Source organism: Puma concolor, chromosome B4 (genome assembly GCF_028749965.1).
Source record: "Puma concolor isolate L17-30 chromosome B4, mPumCon1.1.hap2, whole genome shotgun sequence".
Classification (NCBI taxonomy): Eukaryota; Metazoa; Chordata; class Mammalia; order Carnivora; family Felidae; genus Puma; species Puma concolor.
The window spans coordinates 125,252,873-125,274,340 of record NC_141673.1 but is presented as its reverse complement, the minus strand read 5'-3'; the positions used below and the strand labels follow the sequence as shown (position 1 = coordinate 125,274,340).

Here is a 21,468-nt window from a genome sequence, read left to right as displayed (position 1 = left end):
CTTGGTACCTCCTAATTCACTGATAAAAATTTATTTTAAATGAAGAGAATATCTTGGAAGACATCAGAAAAATAATTCATATATAATCTAACAATCCTATGATTGAAAGCTTCTCATCAGACAAACAAACAAAAAAAAGACCTAATTATATTGGAAGAATGACTTTAAATACTCAAATGGGGGAAGAGGAAAGGACGTACCAACATAGAGTTTTGTATCTACAGAAAACATCCTTCAATAATGAAGACATAGTGAAGACGTTTTTTTAAAGACATTTTAAAATAAATGAACAGCAAGAGATATCAGCATTCATTGTAAAAGATGTTAAAGGACGTGTTTATGGCTAAAAGTTGCAGATTGAAACTTGAATCTTCAGCAAGGAATGAAGAAAAATATAAATAATAATTATGTGGGTGAATATACAAGACCACATTTTCTCTTTTCCTAACTTCTTTAAGAGGTATGTGACTTTTCTAAATAAAACATACATATTTTGTAGCTTTTATATTCCAGTGCAGATAAATATGACAAAAATTGCTCAAGGAACAGGAAGTGAGTGGAATTAAAATGTACCAAGGTTTTTAAATTTTGTATGAAGAACAGTATGAACTCTAGATAGTGATGGTAAAGTATGCACATGCAATCACTCGACCAACACTAAACTGTAAAGAGATACAGATAAAAACCAAATAGAAGAATTAAAATGGAGAATGAAGAATTAAAATTAAAAACACAGGAGAAATAGAATAATAAAAAACAAATGTGAAAATGTTTTTAAATACAAAAATATAATAAAATGAAAGACAAATCTTTCTATAACATTAATTATATCAAATGCAACTAGTCTAATCATACCAATTAAAGTGTAAACATTTCTGATTGGTTAAAAAAGCATGATACAACTCTTTGATAAATATTTTTCTAACCTTTTACTTTCAAACTATCACTGAATTTATATTTGAAATGGTTCTGGGGGTGCCTGGGTGGCTCAGTCAGTAAGCATATGACTTGATTTTGGCTCAGGTCAGAATCTCATGGTTCATGGGATTGAATCTTGCATTGGGCTCTGTGCTGGCAGTGCAGAGCCTGCTTGGGATTCTCTCTCTCCTCTCTCTGCCCATCCCTTCCCCACTCTCTCTCAGAGATTTATTATGAGAACAAATGAAATAAATAAATAAATAAATAAATAAATAAATAAATAAATAAATAAATTGTCCTGTTACCAATAGTGAATATAATATATATAGAGTATCCAAATTGATATACAAGTTTTGAAACATTACAAATAGTAAAAGGAAAATTGTATTATCACAAAGTAGTTATCAAGTTATGTCGGAAATGTGCATGTATAATAGAGTTTCAAAATGCATGAAATAAAATACGAAAGAATATAAAAATAGAAATATTCACAAGTATAGTCATATCACAATCATAATCTCTGTTAATCTTATAACTATGAAAAATATTCACTGTGTTAACACGAATACCACAGATATAATCATGGGTCCTTCTCAGTACATCATATCAGGAGTTAGGATATTGATATGTCACAGTATTCTTGATGTTTACTTTGAACACCTGCTACCAGAACTTTCAGGACAGTTGTTGAATAAAAGGGGTGCTTTTGGACTACCTTACCCTATTTCCAGTCTTAGGGTGAAATTATTCAATATTCCACATTTAAATATGACATGACCTGTATGTTTTTCACAGGTCACTTTTTTCAGTTTGAGGGAGCTCCCTTCTATAGCTTGTTTACATCAAGTTTTGCATTAAGAAGTCTTGAATTTTATCAGTGCCTTTCCTGCATCTAGATGAAGACATCATATGATATTTTTTCCTTTTGTGTTAAAGTGATGAATTACATTATTTGATTTTTGAGCAGTAAGTCAAACACTTTATTGATAAAATGTATTGTTAAAGATTTTGCACCTATGTTTGTGGGCGATATTGGTCTCTAAATTTCTCTTCTAGTAGTTGATTGTCTGGCTTTGGTATTGGTATTATACTGGCTTCATAAAGAGAGTTGAGAAGAGTTCTCTTTTCCTTATGTCCTGAGAGTTTGTGTCAGTTGGTACCATTTCATCGTTAAATGTTTGGTAGATTTTACCCATCAAGCCATCTGAAATGAAAGTTGGGCTTGTGGAAAAAGTTTTATTTTGAGTTCAATTTTGTTAATAGAGTGTCATTTAGATTTGTTTTAGTTTTAAGGTGTTTTTACAGGTATTTTTCTCATTTCTTCCAAGTTGTTGATTTTTTAGAATAAATTTATTACTCATAATGGTTTTTCCTTTCTATTATTTAAATATCAATAGGCTTTCTGGTACTGTGCTACCCTTATAATGTTTCTTTAAATATGAGTTTATTTAAAAATAAAAATTTATAAGAAATGAAATAATATTAAGAAACTGAGAAAAAAAGAAAAAAAGAAACTCAGGAGAAAGAGGTACTAGTTTGGAAGACAAAAAATTCAAATCATAAATAGAGAAGTATTTTATTTTTTAAAGTAGACAAATGATAAAACACCAAAGTTTAGTTTTAAAAAGGAAGAAAACATTTAAATAATGTAGACTTGTTAAAGGGGAATTAATAACCATGTAGGGGAATTAATAACCATGTAGAGACCAATAACTCTGTGAAAGTTTGAAGATGTCAATGAAATAGTTAATTTTCTACGAGAAAAATGACCAAAATTAACTAATGAAGCAGAAAACCTCAACAGACTATTAACTTTCAAATAAAGTTATCAACAAACATCCTTCAATTTTGTCTCTTGAGATAGATACTACTGAGTTCTATCACATTTTAATGACCTGATAATGGCAAAAGAAGCTATTCTAACCATATAAAATGACTAAATTTATTTTATGAAGCTAATATATCACTGATAATGAAGCCTCCAAAAATTAGAAAAGTAAGAAAACTATAGTTCAAACTGCCTGTGAATATAAATGTAGAAGAACTTAAAATGCTAGCAAACCAAATTCAGCAACAGAATCATTATATCATACTCTTTGAGGTGAGGGTCTTACCCTATGTAAAGGAAGTACTGAAAATATCATAACTGATAGAAATGTGAAGGAATGAATGGAAGTATTTTCATTCAAATCAAGGTTGTATCAAGAGTACTTACTATTGATGTTATTATTTAATATTCTTGTTCTGGTTCTAGTCAGTACGTAAGGCATAAAATAAAATATAGTAACACTAAATCGTAATAATTTTCTAAAGATATGATTATATATCTCAAAAGCCCAAGAGAATAACATAAAACTATGTAAACATTCCAGCCCTGTATAGTGGCTCCCCCAAACTCATGTCCACCAAAGACCTGTGAACGTGACCTTAGTTGGAAGCAGGGTCTTTGCAGATGTACTGAATTAAAATGAGTTCATGCTAGATTAAAATAAGCCCTGACCCAGTGACTGGCATTTTTTTAAGAGGAAGGAAATTTGGACATAGGCACCCAGAGGGAAGATGGGGGAAGATGGTGTGGGAACACACAGGGAAGAATGCCATGTGATTGGAGGGATGTATGTACAAACCAAGCCAAGGGATGCTCACATTGCTGGTAAGCAAGAAATGCAAAGAGACAAGGAAGGGCCATCAGGGAGATCATGGTACTGTAGACACATTGATATCAGACTTCTAACCTTAGCAACTTTGAGGGAATAAATCTTGGTTGTTTAAAGCTGCCCTTTTTGTTGTACTTTATTATGCGAGTGCTAAGAAACTAATGCATTCCCTAAGGTCACACGGCCAAGAAGTTACCCCATTTAGAACTGGAAACTAATTTCTCAAATTATGCTTTTTTTTCTTTTTTCTTTTAATAATAGTATTTGTAAAACTTGTCCTGTGCATCACCACGGTAGCAATCGACATGATATTCTTGGTTCTATTAAACAAATAAGTAAAAAAAAAAAAAAAAAAAAAAGTACATCGCCTCCTTAGATAAGTTAAAAATATTTTTTTTTTCAACGTTTATTTATTTTTGGGACAGAGAGAGACAGAGCATGAACGGGGGAGGGGCAGAGAGAGAGGGAGACACAGAATCGGAAACAGGCTCCAGGCTCTGAGCCATCAGCCCAGAGCCCGACGTGGGGCTCGAACTCCCGGACCGCGAGATCGTGACCTGGCTGAAGTCGGACGCTTAACCGACTGCGCCACCCAGGCGCCCCAAAAATATTTTTTTTTATATAAAGAAATAGTTTCCATACTGTGGGAATTCTTAGAGTTAGTGTGTTAATAATATACTAGTGTGTTTTTAAATCTCCCAAAGAGAGATATAATTTATAGGATTCATCATACTCATTTGACTGCAGAAACTTCTTCCTTTGGATGGCAAATTGGCATCTGCAGGACATTCATATTTAAATATTTATTTATTTATTTATTTTGAGAGAGAGAGAGAGATAGAGAGAGAGAGAAGGGGAGGGGCAGAGAAAGAGCGAGACAGAGAACCCAAAGCAGGCTCTGTGCTGTCAGCGCAGAGCCTGACGTGGGGCTCACACTCACAAACTGAATCATGAGATTATGACCTGAGCCAAAGCCACGTGTTTAACTGACTGAGCCACCCAGGTGCCCGAGGACATTCATATTTAGATGAACAAAGAATTGATAAGCTGTGCCATGCTATCTCAAGAAAAATCAAGCCGAAGTGGATAACCGCCATATTTTCATGGCTGCCTACCTACAGACAAAGAGATCCCTTCAAGAATTTCCTCATAGACACATTTTCTTATCCTGTAGTAGTTGTCAATTTTTTTTTTTCTTTTTTTTTGGTGAAGCCTTCACCCTGGAGTGCTGCATACCACAGTATAAAGGGAGTGGTAGTAAAGGGTTCCATCATGTCATTATTCAACTCATAGCCCTGCTACTTACAGTGTGACACTTTGCTTAGGTTCATACTCTGAACTTCAGCTTTCTCATCAAGCAAAAGAAGAATAATGACTATTACATTCAGATTTTGTGGGACTTAAATAAAATAACATAAACAAGGAGAATACTTGGCACCCGGCACACGTGGTCAATGCACGGTAGCCCCCCTTCCAGCCAGTGTTTTTATCTTCCTAAATGTGCTTTACTTATAGCATATGCTCAATAAATTTATATTAAGTGAATAATTGAATGGAATGGTGAGAACTTAATTTTAGGAATTCGCTAGGTGGGTCTTAAAAAGAATTAGGTTATGGTCTTCCAAAATTAAGAATTTTTTTTAATGAAACCGATATTTCATACTCCTGAAGATAGTGATAGATGGGAGAATGATAGCATTTAGAAAGGTAGAAACTGGTTTGATTGATGATACAGCTGTAGACAAAGGTGGTCATTTTCTTCTTGATGGCACACCTGCCTGGCACTGGCATTAATTGCTCCATGAAATGCTAGGAATTGGCATCTTCATGGAAGACTATTTGCTGCTTTCCTCACTTGGCATCCATGGGAAATTGTGGAATATGAAATTATAAGTTATTCCCTCTCACCACAGTGATGTGAAATCCAAACTACTTAGGCCTGCTTATTGTATTTTCCCCACTGATAGGTTACAATTAAACTTTCCAAGGAAACACATCCTCAAAACTATAGTAAATTTCAAAAGAAATACAGAATTTAAATGATAGAGATTCATGTAGCAGCATTTGTATGATTTTAAAAACAGAACAGCTCTGTTTTTCAACAGCACACATTATTTTTTATACAAGTGGCCTTTCTAGATACTGGTCTATATGGCAATCTAGTCTTCATGGGCTGCTAAATTTTCCAATACAAGGTCAACTGAATTAGTCACTTCATTTTATAATGCTTAAGATAACTATTCAGATTCTAAACATGATGCTGAATATTTTTACCTCCCAGATCTCTGAAAAGATACCTAGGAGAACTTTAGTATTCTGAGCTAACAGACTGTATACAGTCTATTCTCAGAAAGAGTAAATTACCGAAATCAGTTTCAAATGTAACTTTATTTTATTTCTTTTTTTAAAATTTATTTATTTATTTTGAGAGGGACAGAGTCAGCACAAGTGGGGGAGGGGCAGAGAATGAGGAGAGACAGAGAATCCCAAGCGCATTCCATACCATCAGCACAGAGCCTGACATGGGGGCTTGAACCCACGCAACTGAGATCATGACATGAGTTGCTCAACCAACTGAGCCACCCAGGTGCCCCTCAAATACAATTTTAAAGTTGAATCAGCAATTGGATTGTAAATGCCATCTTGTTCATCTTGTTCATTTGGTGACAGAATTATGGCAGAAAATTCTGTATCCTTGAAACTATTAGAAATCAGTGTTAGCCTGGCTGTTAAACCATTTTTAAAAGCACATTAGTCTTGATGCCTTTTAACTTTATTAATTTTTAATTATCTCAAAAACTGAAAACGATATTTTCATTGTTTGGCAAGTGTTTTGTTTTTTTTTTTTCTTTTTCCTGGAAGTTGTGATAAAGTTAACTTTAAAAATTTTTTTTACTGTTTATTTTTGAGAGAGAGAGAGAGAGAGACAGAGTGTGAGCTGGGGAGGGGCAAAGAGAGAGACACAGAATCCAGAGCAGGTTCCAGGCTCTGAGCTGTGAGCACAGAGCCCAGTGTGGGACTTGAACTCATGAAGTGTGAGATCATTGACCTGAGTTGAAGTCAGATGCTTAAGTGACTGAGCCACCCAGGTACCCCAAGTTAACTTTCATCTTAGTGGTCTTTACACTCCAAAATGGTATTGAAATAATGATAAAGCCCATGTGTTTTAAAATTTTCCACCTTATTAGGTACAAATAACATAGAAGGTATTTTGTGTATTTCATTTATTCTGACCTATGCTAATTGTAAGAATAGGTCCATAAAGACATAATTTTGATGCCTAGCATAATTGGAAATTCTTAAAGAGTTTTTTGTTATAGAATAGTGTAGGGGGTGCCTGGGTGGCTCAGTCAGCTAAGTGACTGACTCTTGATTTTGGCTCACGTTATGATCTCAGGGCCTGTGAGATCAAGCCCAGGGTCTGGCTCTGTGCTGGCAGTGCGGAAGCTGCTTGGGACTTTCTGTCTCCTTCTCTCTCTGTCCCTCTCCCGCTTGTGTGCATGCACTCTCTAAATAAATAAACATTAAAAAAAGAGAAGAAAAAGAATAGCGTAGAATCTTTGTCCCAGAATGGCTATGGCTTCAGCTGGGATGTGTGCCTGCTTTCCTTTGGCATGTGCACTTAAGAGCGCAGGTCCCTGAGAGCTTTGTTGCCAGAATCATTCCTACTCTCATTTACGTTAAATTTCCGGAGATTTTTTGGGTACTTGTTCAAATAAGCTTTCTTTTTCAAAAAATTTTATTTTTTAATGTTTATTTATTTCTGAGAGACAGAGAGAGCACGAGCAGGGGAGGGGCAGACGGAGAGAGGAAGACACAGAATCTGAAGCAGGCTCCAGGCTCTGAGTTGTCAGCACAGAGCCCAACACCAGGCTCGAACCTGCGAACCCTGAGATCATGACCTGAGCTGAAATTGGATGCTTAACGGGCTGAGCCATCAGGCGCCCCAAATAAGCTTTTTTTTTTTTAAAGAGATAAATCTTTATATGAATACTTATTGACGTGTTACAAATTAGGTTCTTGAGTATTTTTAGTTTTTGGGTACCATCTCACCTATAATTATGGTTTTCAAGATTTTCATTTTCAGTTTAATATTCAGGGAGAACTTAATAAAGAATTACTATTATCAAAGAATTCTAAATAGTTCATTTTATTACGTATGATCAAATGAATCACTCATGGGCTGTATGCTGCATCATGCATATACATTTAAAAATAAAGAACATGAAAAGTATCCTGAATATAATTTTATAAGATACAAACTCTTAGTAGCAGAATTTTATAAGATACAAACTCTTAGTAGCAGAATGCTCAGTTTTACAACATCTTCACTTACATTATTAGCTTTATAATTTACCAGCAAAATTATAGGAAGATGTTTGTGTAATTCCTATTGTCCAGCTTGGTGTATGATGAGCTTGGAACTCACAGCTCTCTTCTCACAAGCAAAGCCTGAACAGACCGAAGGATCAACAACTCTTATTCAATCCATAAAAGAGGGGAGGACACAGAGCAAATTGCTGTCCCAAGATTGGAGAGAGGCAAGTGAACACAGGGAGTCACATATTATCAGACCTGGCACTCAGGAGAAGAATCCACTAAAGGAACCCGCACCTGGGTAGGAAAAGGTGAAATGATGCTGATGAAGTTCTAGCGTTGCCGTGTGGACAAGCCTGAGCGAAAACCTTCAGGAAACCCCCTTCTAGGGATACCTTATAAGGTGTGGTTCAGTTGGTTGAGCGTCCGATTCTTGATATCAGTTCAGGTCATGATCTCGTGGTTTGTAGGATTGAGGCCCATGTCAGGCTCTGTACTGAGCTTGGAGCATGCTGAATATTCTCTCTCCCTCTGCTCCTCTCCCCTGCTCATGCGCAGTCTTTCACTCTCTCTCTCAAATATATATACGTACACATACATATATATACATATGTATATACATACATATACATATATATTCAAATGTATACATATACACACATATATATACACACACACACATATATATATACATATACACACACACATACACACATATATATATATATATATATATATATATATATATATATATATTAGAACTCTGTTGTTCGTAACAAGGTCTTCCCTCAGATAATGAAATTCTAAACTGCCAGGGTATTATCAGAGCCTAACTGACTTTGTGGAAGGGAAATCTCCAGTGCTACACCTTTCTAGTTATACTGTTCCATGTAAGGGGGGAGAAAAAAATCTGAGAAACACTTGTGAATTTCATAGTCCAGAGGTATAGGTTCATTGAAAGACTGAGAACTAATAACAGAATCATAGAATATCCCCTTTCCCCACATTAAAGGGCTATTTAAAGCAGTTTCTTTTACCCAATATATCATGTCCAGCTATTAAGAAAATATCTCCAGGCATATACTGAAAGGCAAAAAACAGACAAAACAAAAAAACTATAATTTGAAGAAACAGAAGAAGCATCAGAAAGAGATATGGCAGGGGTGTTGGAATTATCAGACCAGGAATTTAAAACTATATGCTAAGTCCTCTAGTGGATAAAAGAGCATGCAATGAAAGATGGGCAATGTAAACAGAGAGATGGAGATCTTAAGAAAGAATCAGAAAGAAATCCTAGCAATCAAAAACACTGTCACACCATACATGAAAATGAACTCAAAATGGATGAAAGACCTAAATGTGAGACAGGAAACCATCAAAATCCTACAGGAGAAGACAGGCAGAAACCTCTTTGACCTCGGCCACAGCAACTTCTTACTTGACATGTCTCTGAAGGCAAGGGAAAAAAAGCAAAAATGAACTTTTGGGACCTCATCAAGATAAAAAGCTTCTGTACAGCAAAGGAAACAATCATCAAAACTAAAAGGCAACCGACTGAATGGGAGAAGGTATTTGCAAATGACATATCAGATAAAGGATTAGTATCCAAAATCTATAAAGAACTTACCAAACTCAACACCTGAAAAATAAATAATCCAGTGAAGAAATGGGCAGAAGACCTGAGTAGACACTTTTCCAAAGAAGACATCCAGATGGCTAACAGACACATGAAAAGCTGCTCAATGTCACTCATTATCAGGGAAATACAAATCAAAGCCATGATGAGATACCACCTCACACCTGTCAGAATGGCTAAAATTATCAACTCAGGAAACAACAGAAGTTGGAGAGGATGTGGAGAAAGGGAAACCCTATTGCACTGTTGGTGGGAATGCCAACTGGTGCAGCCACTCTGGAAAACAATATGGAAGTTCCTCATAAAATTAAAAATAGAACTAACCCTACGACCCAGCAATTATACTGCTAGGAATTTATCCAAAGGATACAGAAATGCTGTTTTGAAAGGGCACATGCACCCCAATGTTTATAGCAGTACTATCAACAATAGCCAAATTATGGAAAGAGCCCACATTTCCATTAACTGATGATGAATGGATTAAGATGTGGTCAAAATATACAATGGGATACTACTTGGAAATGAAAAAGAATGAAATCTTTCCATTTGCAACAACATGGATGGAACTAGAGTGTATTATGCTAAGCGAAATAAGTCAGAGGAAGATAAATATATAATTTTACTCAGATGTGTAATTTAAGAAACAGAAGGTCATAGGGGGAGGGAAGGGAAAACAAGATAAAAACAGGGAGGCAAACTGCAAGAGACATTTAAATATAGAGAACAAACTGAGGGCTGCTGGGGCGGGGGAGGCACTGGGTGATGGGCATTAAGGAGGGCACTTGTTGGGATGAGCATTTGGTGTTATATGTAAGTGATGAATCACTGGGCCCTACTCCAGAAGCCAAGTTAACTCTATGTTAACTAACTTGAGAATAAAAAAAAATCATCTGATCCAGTAACAAAAATAAAGAAATAAAATAAAATCAAGGGGAAAAAAACCCCACTGTGACAAAAGTGAAGGATGGCTTTGGTGGGCTTATTAGCCCAGACACAGTGGAGGAATACCTGAGCTAGAGGCCATCACAATAGAAACCTCAAAAACTGAAAAGTGGAGAGAACAAAGACTGAGAACACACAACAGAATATCCAAGGACTTTACAACAAAAGGTGTAATGTACTTAGTGGGAGTATCACATGGAGAAGAAAGAGAGAAAGGAACAGAAGAAATATTTGAAAGAATAATGACTGAGAATTTCCCCCAAATTAATGTTGGATGCAAAACCACAGATCCAGATGCACAGAAACCATGAATCAGGATAAATACCAAAAACCCCCCACAACACCCCCCCAAATAAAACACAACAACTACACCTAGGTATATCATTTTCAAGCCACAGAAAATCAAAGTAAAATCCTGAGAGAAGTTCGAAGGATAAGACACTTTAACTATAAAGGTAAGGATTACACTTGATGTCTCAGAAATTATGCAAGTAAAAAGAAAGAGTGAAATATTTAAGATGTTGTGTGTGGGTGGGGGACAACAATAACAACATTACCAACCTAGATTTCATATTCTGAAATTTTCCTTTGAAAGTGAAGAGTCAACAAAAATTTTCTCAGACAAACACAGACTGAGGGAATTTTTTTTTTTTTTTTTGCCAGAAAACCTTCTTTGTTTTTAGAGGATTGAAAAACGGTATAGATTAGAAACTCAGATTTGCATAAGGGAAAGAAAGCTTTGGAGAGTGAAGGTAAAATAAAAGCTTTTAAGAGTAACCAAGGGTAAATAAAGGTATTACATAATAGTAAAGGAGTCATTCCCCAAGGAGGCATGACAATCCCTAATGTGTACGAACCTGACAATAGAATGTCAAACAACATGAGACAAAAACCTAACGGAATTGCAAGGAGAATCGATGGGCTCACTATTGTAGTTGGAGGTTTCCACCCTCATGTATCAGAAATGGATAGATCCAGCAGGCAGAAAATCAATAAGGTCATAGTCGAACTCAATAATTCTTGCTATCCTGGAAGTGGAAGAAAAGACTTAAGCAATGTTAGTAATGAAATAATTTTAAGAACCTGGGAGATAGTTGCTATTTTGTGCAAATTAACATTTTTAATTTCTGCAGCTTATTATCATAAATTCCAATTAATACACTCTTTACCTTTCTGTTGCACAATTTTCTCATCTCTAAAATAAGGATTATGTTTTAAAAACAATTGCAATGATTAATAACTTTTGCTTTAGGCAGCAGTTTCCAAGCGAAGCTGTATTGAGTAGAACAAGAAACTTCCTAAATTCTCTACCAGGGCCCGAGGAGCAAAGATGAGAAGAGAGAAGAAATAAATTACATTGATCAAATAGGTGTTTGGGGGAAGAAATGTGTGTGTAATGCTAAAGTATCTTCTTATTGATTTTGAGACTGGGAACCAGATTTGTAGAGAAATAGACTTGTACAAGCCATGGAAATAGCTTTCTGTAGGAAACTAAAATAGTGTGTGTGTGTGTGTGTGTGTGCACGCACATGTGTGTTTGTGCATACGTGTGTGTGTGTGTGCACATACATTTTTTTTTTTGTAGTCAAAAAGACTTTACTGAGAATTTTGAATTTTTGGGAAGTTTGTTATAAAATATCAGAAGGTTCTAAAGCACATGCCTAAATAGGATCAAAGATCACTATAAAACTTGTTTCATTATTTATTTAACCAAGCTGGCAACAAGGGATTCCAAACGCAAAAGCATTGGCTTGTCTCGCTGTTAGCAAAACTTTGCTCCTTTATTTTGCTAAGTTTTAACTGTTTCATGTAATTAAAGAACTGATAAAGACAAAACAGAAACTTTACTTACAGTTTCTTATTAAGAACAGAGAAGTAATCCAAGAAACCTATTTAGCAGAGAGAAAGCCAGATCTCAATTTTATAGCAGTGTACTTTAAAAATTCACTTATTCTGGGGTGCCTGAGTGGCTCAGCTGGTTGAGCATCCCAATCTTGATTTCATCTCAGTTCATGATATCAATGGCATGGGGTTAAGTCCTTTGTTGAGTCCACATTGGGCCCTGCGTTGGGCTCCGCACTGAGTGTGGAGGCTCTCTCTCTTTCATTCTAATCCTCTTCCCTTCTCTCTCTCTCTCTCTAAAATAAAAAAATAAAATAAAATAAAGTTCATTTATTCCAATTTTTGTCCATTCTAACCTTGGATACATTTTTTTCCAAAGATTCCCCTTCACAAACGTTTCACAAGTTTCAATTCAGATTTTATTGTAAGCCTTCTCTATTTAAATAACTAGTCTCATTTTAAGACAAAATTACTCTTTCCCCTTAACAAAAATATATTTCATTGCTTATGCCTTTCTTACGCATCTTACTTTCCAAAATACATAGTGCTTCCCTTATCCATTCTGGAATTTTAATTACACTTACCAGAATTTTAACTCTTAGAAACCTTAGTTCCCAATAAAACCTAAGTAGTAAACAATTGTGAGCTGCCCTACTCCTGTGTCTCCCCAAGCCTTTCTGGATAATCAGCTTTTATTCTATCTGAATTTATTAGTTGAATTCATGTTGTACCTGGTGCAAATTGCCAGCAAAAATAACTTAAGATAATGGTTTATTTTGTCTCAGGACATTTTCATGGGTAATTGTTAAGAACTTGAGGGTGGATGGGCACCCGGATGGATCAGTTAAGCGTCTGACGTCTGCTCAGGTCATGATGATCTCAAGGTTTGTCAGTTTGAGCCCTGCATTGGGGTTTGTGCTGATAGCCTAAAACCTGCTCCAGATTCTGTGTCTCCCTCTCTCTCTCTCTCTGCTCTCCCCCTGCTTGCACTCTGTCTCTCTCAAAAATAGGTAGACATTAAAAAAAAAATTTTTTAAAAAAGAACAAGTGGGCTGAAAGATAAAAAAAGGTTTATAGACTCTTAAATAGCTTTCAAAATCTTTGGTAACCTAAAACTTTGGAGTTTTGCTCAGTTAAATGATAAATTGGGTTGAATTCATTGGATGTGTAAGTCTTTTCCAAATAAGATAAAATGCTGAAACATCAATTACTAAACATGGGTTTAAAATAGTCTCTTTTAATGCTAGTGTCAGGATAATATTCTTAGGTATTGAATATTACATGATGTGTCAAGATCACTCTAATTTGCATTGTATGTCCTAAAGTCAGCTAATTTCCTTTTTCTCTCTACCATAAATTGGGAAATGTTTTCCAGGTACCTCCAGTGGGCACTGTGATTTTGAATTTGACCTTTGTTCCTGGGAGCAGGAACAGGATGATGACTTTGACTGGAATCTGAAAGCTAGCAGCATCCCTGCTGCAGGCATGGAACCAGCTGCTGATCACACCTTCCGGAACTCCTCTGGTCATTACATCTTTATAAAGAGCTTGTTCCCTCAGCAGCCCATGAGAGCAGCCAGAATCTCAAGCCCAGTCATAAGTAGAAGAAGCAAAAACTGCAAGGTATGGAAAAAAAATGAAGCAAAACAAATACTGTAAGCGACTGCTGATAGAGCTAATACAGAAAAATGGAATGGCCAGGACCAGGCAAAAGCCGACTTTAAATTTACTCAACCTGGGATATGTATGGGAAGGAGAAAGTGAAGTAAGGAGAAAAGGGAAGGATGGTGAGAACTGTGGGAAGAATTTATCATATCAATCAATTCCATAGATATTCTAATTTTGGAAACCACTGGAAAGCTTCATGGTTATTATCCGTCACTATGGATAGTAGAAAAGTAAAATCAAGTTGCTTCCACTCAAGGAATTTAGTACTTTTTGGGCATATGAGAATTCTGTCATCGGAAAATTCAACAACAAGTAGTAGATAGTTACATATTTCCAAGAATGAGTATCAGAAGTAGTTGGAGCTACTGTAAAATGGTTGAAGAGTCTTTATGGAAAAGGAAAGGCTAAAATTATCCCTAAAAAAGGAAGAATTTCTTAGGCAAGAAGAAAAGATGGTTTGGCCACTATCCTATGGAAACTTAAGGAAATCATTTGTACTATTAAAATTATAAATAGGACTGTATGGTTCTTCAGGACAAGCAGCCTCCTATGATGAGTGTGTATTTTCAGGTCCTCTACTTTTTCTTTATTGATTGGTTGTTTTTAATTTCATGAAGGATTTGAGCCAGCTGAGTTAGGAACTAAACTTAGCTTTACATACAATGTAAATGAAACATTCAGAGGTGACTTCTCAAGAATCTTGCTTACAAGAGAATGGTACATGAATAAATGTGCCATTTATTTATACTTACAATGGGAAATGTGATCTCCATAAGATCTGGACACATGTATTCTGACTGGTGTGTTCTCCAGTGTCTGAACACTGAAAGGAAAGCAGATTACGTCTAGAAAGTTGATCAAAGAATTGGGCTGGGAGACAATAATGTGATTTAATCTTTGTTGTCTTCAAATTATAATATTCTTGTGTACCTGACTCCACAATAGTGAGAGCCCTACCCCTTGGAAGGAGTTGTTTTTAGCCTTTGCTCAAAGGCTCCCCACATTGCCTGCACCCATTACAGATGCTTGCTCCTCTGTTTTGTGCTGATCAGCCTTCTCTTCCTACCATTGTCATGGTCTTAATAGAAGTTAAGTCTTTAGCTTGTATTGGAAGTTTTTCTGTCTCATCTTAAGTTGATTTTATAGTTTAACTCTTGGGGGGTAAACCTCATTTCTCTTATCTCTACAGGTGCATTTGATAGAATTTTCTGTAAGAGAGTGACATGCTCAGATCAGAGTTTTAGAGAGATAACTCAGCAGTCTCGAGCAGATGTAACAAATCATACAGAATAACATTAAACTTTATGTAATTAGTTTGGCCAAAGAAAATGAGTTTTAATCAAATACATTTCTTGTTTGTTTTTGTTGTTTTCCAAATTACTTGGTATTTTCTCAAAAATCAAACCCAAACACACCAGATTTTATATGCCTAGTCTTTATCTATAAATCTCTCTTTCTATACCCGTAGATACTCTGAAATTTGCAAATGTGCTTTAGTCTTAGAAAGCTAATTAGAAATTAAGCATACCATATAGAATTCTAGCTTAACTTCTCAACTTTTCTATTTAGACTTTGTCTGAAAATGCTGAAAAAGATTTGTTTTTCATACTGTAGCAAGTAAGGATTTCATCCATCTCTCTCTTTCCCTGGTCCTGGAACTGTAGTCCCCACTGTTTTAAACATCTGTGTGAGAATAATGAAATATGCCTAGAAGAAATGTCAAAAAATTAATGATGAATGGTTCATTTTATGAATATTTATGATATAGATTGAATACAAAGAAGTGAGGAAAGGTCATGCTGGGAATGATTGTGTCTCTCATATAAAAAATATGTACATCGGTAAGCAGAGTGACCTCCTGGATTTTCATGAAAATCCTTTCTGTCGCTTGACCTTGTGGAATACCTTCAAGCAGAAAAAAAGTCAAATGGAAGATTTTTCTTCCTTTTGAGGGATAGGTAGTGGGAGGGATGAGACAGATTGAGGAGGGAAGAGATACGGACCTTTGAGTAACTCTGAAATTTCTAGTGAAAGAGCCTCGTCAGAAGAATTTGGTGCTTAGAAGACTTTTATTCCCTCACGGTGCCCTGAAACTAGACTATGTTGTTGTCAAATGTTTTCTATAGAAATGGAGGTGTTTTTATGCTTGTTTGCATGTTAACCAGATGGGACCATTCAACAAATGTCCTCAAAAAGGTAGGGAAGTGTTTACTGTGACATGAAACATAGACTTCAGATTTGTTGTTCAAATCAGACAGAACAAGGCAGAGCACTAGAAAGACCATCTCTGTGGCAGCAGGGGCTCCACATAGCCGTGTGTGATGCCCATCATGCCATTTCTTCTGGGGCTGGTTGTTGCTGGTCAAGAGGTTGTCCTTGGGCCCCTTATGTTTCTTACCCAGTCGAGTCACAGAACCCAGATTCCATGGGTCCTCTCCCAGAGCATGTCATAATGGTCACAGAGCTCGTGTTGGAAAGGTCTGTCAACAGAAGAAACAATTTTGGATCCTAGAAGAACACCATCAACTAGGAGATCTGAGTAGAGTCACTTGCACATGGCTTGCCTATGTTAAATTGATGCTTTTTGAAGTATGCATTGCATATATTATTTAATCATATACTTTACCCTTTAAGCACAGTCATTTTTTTCTTTCTCTAGAGAATAACATCGCTGACTGCTAGTGTTCAGAAATGTCTTTTTCCTGTGTGGAGATCACTCACCTTTGCTGTGTTCCTTCATTCATACAAATGACAAGACAAAAGCTTTAAAATGCTCTGAGTTCTTATTATTTCTAACTGGCACTGTTTTTTTTTTCTCCTAGAATTTCTCCCTGAATTTTCCCTTCGGTGTAACTGTTAGTAAAAATCTGGTGAACTCCACCTTTGAAACACTGAAATGTTAATCCTTGGAAATATTTCTGTTAATTTTCCTTGGGGGGGAAGTGCCCAAGGTTGCTATCCTAGATCATGTTCCTAGCATTTCAACTAAATTTGGATAGCTGCTGTTTGGTGGTTTTGTGGTATATGGTGGAGCCCTAAAGATCTTGTGGAAGTAAAAAATGTGTTCCAAGTACAAGAATGTATTAGAATAAGCAACAGAATACTCTACTCTTTCAAAGAAAATGATTTAAGATTTATGAGACTGGAAATGTTCTTCTTTAGTTCCTGCTATTGCTTAATCATGAAAAGTCTTTAAATGATGGATCAAGGGGCGCCTGGGTGGCGCAGTCGGTTAAGCGTCCGACTTCAGCCAGGTCACGATCTCGCGGTCCGTGAGTTCGAGCCCCGCGTCAGGCTCTGGGCTGATGGCTCGGAGCCTGGAGCCTGTTTCCGATTCTGTGTCTCCCTCTCTCTCTGCCCCTCCCCCGTTCATGCTCTGTCTCTCTCTGTCCCAAAAATAAATAAACGTTGAAAAAAAAAATTAAAAAAAAAAATGATGGATCAATTTTTAATGATATTTATTCCTTTGACAGTGGAGTTTAAGAGTTTATTGAGGAATTATGCATTTAGAAGTCAGAGAAAGAAAATAAAATCTGCTCATTTTTTTCTCACCTAAATTTCTATTTGATTCTGACTACACTGTCTCCCATGTATTATAGCTTAGGATTTAGGTGGGCCTAACCTCACTCAGTATTAGAGTACTCACAGAACATTAGGATATGCAGATCTCGTGTTCCTTTGACTCTGTTAATGACAGAGAGAACAATATGATATACGTGAAAGTAAAATGGAATCAATTGTACTATTTATATATAATATTCCTGTTTTTGGTTACAGATAATTTTTCATTATCACATGTATGGAAATGGCATTGGGGCACTCACCTTGAGCCAGGTGTCCATCTCAAACCAAACGAAGGTCCTACTTAACCTCACTGTAGAACAGGGCAATTTCTGGCAGCGGAAAGAAATATCACTGTCTGGCGATGAGGACTTCCAACTCAAATTTGAAGGTAGAGTTGGGGAAGGACACCGTGGTGATATTGCCCTGGATGACATTGTGCTTACAAAGAGTTGTCTGCCATCCCATTGGTCCATGAAAGAAGAACCAGCAGCACCTCTCCCAACAGGTACGTTTTAAGTTGTGACTGTTAGGTATTTTCACAGAATAGAAGGTGGGAAGGAAGGAAAGAAGTGGAAAAGAAATGATATAAACACCTAGTGATTCGTTGCTTTCATAAAGAACAAAATCTTTCTGAATCTAACAAAAAAAATCTTTCAAGCTCAGACTCATCACACTGTCTTCCAGGCTTTCTCCAAGCCTCAGTATGTTGACCAGTGTCTGAGTTCTCTGTTGAGTCAGCTGCATCTTAGATCCGTGAAATAAGAGAAATCTCCTTTGTTTGTTGTACGATTCAGAATTCAATCCTTAACAAATATCAATTTACTCAATAAAATATAAGAACATCAAGAACAGAGTTATTCGATTTTAATTGGACATTACTATGGACGGACCTTTTACTTTATCCTTTTTAGACCAGTGGACATTGCGATTTGAATGGTTGAGTTTACATATTTAAATAGTTTAAGGGATTGAATATGCTCCTAAAGTCTTTTAAACTAAAATATCTTGTGGTAATTTGCTTAAAGAATTATATTAAAATATTAAATATTAAATTATTTTATTTAATAATATATATATATATATATAAATATAATATATTTTTAAATAATTTTATTTAATAATTTTTATTTAATAATATTAAAATATTAAAACATTAAAATGATGTTCAATATACACATATACACAATATACACACATAGTGACAGCATTGTAAGCAGTGGAAATAACAAGCACCATTAATCCATATGATATATTAGAGGGATGGAATGAAAACAAATATGGTATATATATTAAAATGACAAGACAGCAAATTTTGTCAATTGATACGACATATTAATAGTTAAACCATTAGTTTCGTGTAGATACCAAAAGTGCCATTCCTTTGGTATATAAATTTTATCTCTTATAATTGGTAAAAAACAATAGTGCTTTAAAAAGAATGAATGTTTGTTCTGGCTTTTAGCATGGCAGATGAAATAAGGAACATAGTGTTTCTTCCTTGACTTCTCCATTCATGCCAAAGGGAGTATTTTAATTTGGTTAAGAGAGCATTCCCCAGTAGACAACTAGTTGAACAGTTTTCGCCTGACCTGTTTCTAGCAATATGTGGAATACTATAGAGAAAAACAAACATATTTCAAGGCTGTTTAGGGATTAGTATCCTTATGTAAATGTAATGCAGGAGCATTTCAGATACATCAGACTTAATCTACTTCCTTGAGAAAAGCTTTACTTTCCATTCTCTGTTGACTCTTTGGATGGCAGGTGTATCAACTTGGGTATAGATCCAAAAAAAACAAAACAAAAAAAACCTATCATATAGGCTCTGAGTAGTGAGGGAGCAAGTTTTACATTGAATTGCTTCCAACTTTAATGAACAAACGAAATGGAATGCATGAGGAACAAATCAATCTTGTTGGGAATATCAGATTCTTAAATTTGTGAAATCTCCAATAAAATTTATTTTAAAAAATTTCCAAAGGAAAATTTTAAAATATCTATAAACTGGTATAAAATATATATTGATTATCAAATGAAGGGCACATATTAATAAAGGTAGAGTTCTTTTTATATCCTTACAATATTTAAGGTACTATATTAAATTTTTTTGAAGAATGGAAAATAAAAAGAATGTCTGCTTTTAAAACCAACTCAGTATTATGGTGAGGGAGAATACGAGTAACACCTCAAATAACTCTAATATGTGGTATGATATAATTAAATGCCAGGAGAAATACGTAAAACTTTACGAGGGTGCAAAGCAAATGAAGAAAACACCCAGCTGAGGACATCGGATGTGAGATTTATTTATAGGGCATGCAGGAGTTTGGAACCATACCTGGGGCTTATTTGAAGGAAAGACTCCTTCGTTTTGCGGGATAGGGATGCCAAGTGTGAGCACAGTGGAACAAATAACCAACGTAGGGAGGAATAAGGGCATGAGACAGATCAGAGATGGTGACACACAGGCTGCCAAGGTGGCCTGTGAGTGGGTGATTCGGTTGAAGCAGGAACCTAGTAGCGCTGAGATAATACTACAAAGGAAGCAGGGAGCTAAACTGGGACCGCGTTGAATATTAGTTTGTTTTAGTTTCTTCCCCAAATGATCATACAATGAAAATGTATTGACTGCTTGGGAAACAAATAAAAAAGAAAGAAGGAAGGAAGGAAGAAAAGAAAGGGAGAGAGAGCAAAGAAAACAGTACAAGGTAAAAAGGAGGCACAGTATTCATTTATACAAAATATGATCATTGGTAGAAATGGCTGCAGTAGAAAGACCCCAAGAGGAAAAAAACAAAAACAAAAAAACAAAACCCAGAGGTCTTTATACTATTATGAGCGCTCAAGTATATGCTTTCTCTTGGTAAAAGTGAAAAGCGAAAGTTTGCTTAGACTTGAACTGTGTAGTGATTCTGACAAACTATGACTTCATCATGAATTTAGAGGACTCTATTGGAGTCACTGATGATTTTATTTTTATTTATTTATTTATTTTTAAATTTTCATTTATTTAGCAAATAGTTATACAGTTTTTGTCTCTCTCTTTGTATAGGTTTTGGGGGGTGGAGGAGGGTGATATCCTGAACACATCACTGATATCATGAATGTCTAATGGAAGTATAAAAAGGGTCACAAATGTAAGCCACGTATGTAAGTTTGCATTTTCTGGAAGTTATATTTTTAAAAGTGAAAATAATTTTAATATATTTTCATTACTTCAGTATATCAAAAATATCATTTTAATATAAAACAAGACAAATATATTAATGAGATATTTTGCATTCTTGTTTTCATATTAAGTCTTTAACTCCCATGTACGTTTTACACTCACAGCACACCTCATTTGGGATTAGTTACATTTCAGTTGCTCAATATACACTTAGGGTAATGGCCACCCTAGTGGACAGTACAGGAGGTGAAGTGAATATCCTAGGGCACTTTCGGGTCTGTTCCTGACAATGGGTTCCATTAGTTAGGTTACCATTTGTAAATTCCCAAGAATTGCAGTTGTGTTATTATTTAAATAGAAGCACAATAGGTACCTCAAGACCACGGGTGCCATGTTCAAATGCACTAGATGCTAATCTCCGACTCCCTTCTTACTAGCTGTGTATTGTACAACTTTTCTGAGACTGAGTCTCCTCATCCGTAAAGCAGAGAGAATATTACTTACAACTTAGGCCCTTGAGAATAAAGAGGTCACTGCCTATGGTAATTTGCCTAGTCTCATGTCTGATACAGGGTGGATGTTTATTCAATAAAGTCAACTAATTTTATATGATTCTTTATTTTGGGTGTCTTTGTCAGTATTCCTTAGGTGGTATAGATATTTGAGAGTAAGTCTCCATTATTTGCACTTTATTAAGAACATGTTTCTACCATTGGTTTTGACAAAATTGTTTTTCTTGTATAGAGCACAAGCGT

The 21,468-nt window shown here is 35.7% G+C and overlaps 1 protein-coding gene across 2 annotated transcripts in view; it reads left to right on the top strand.

Moving 5' to 3' along the window:
- The window catches only part of MALRD1 (MAM and LDL receptor class A domain containing 1), a 784,828-nt gene that overhangs the window by 339,904 nt on the left and 423,456 nt on the right, over window positions 1-21,468 (top strand). For both annotated transcript variants that reach the window (XM_086714806.1, XM_086714807.1), the window contains 2 exons: window positions 13,688-13,935; window positions 17,758-18,049. In XM_086714806.1, coding sequence (XP_086570932.1) covers window positions 13,688-13,935; window positions 17,758-18,049 — 540 coding nt within the window. The remainder of the gene's footprint in view (window positions 1-13,687; window positions 13,936-17,757; window positions 18,050-21,468) is intronic.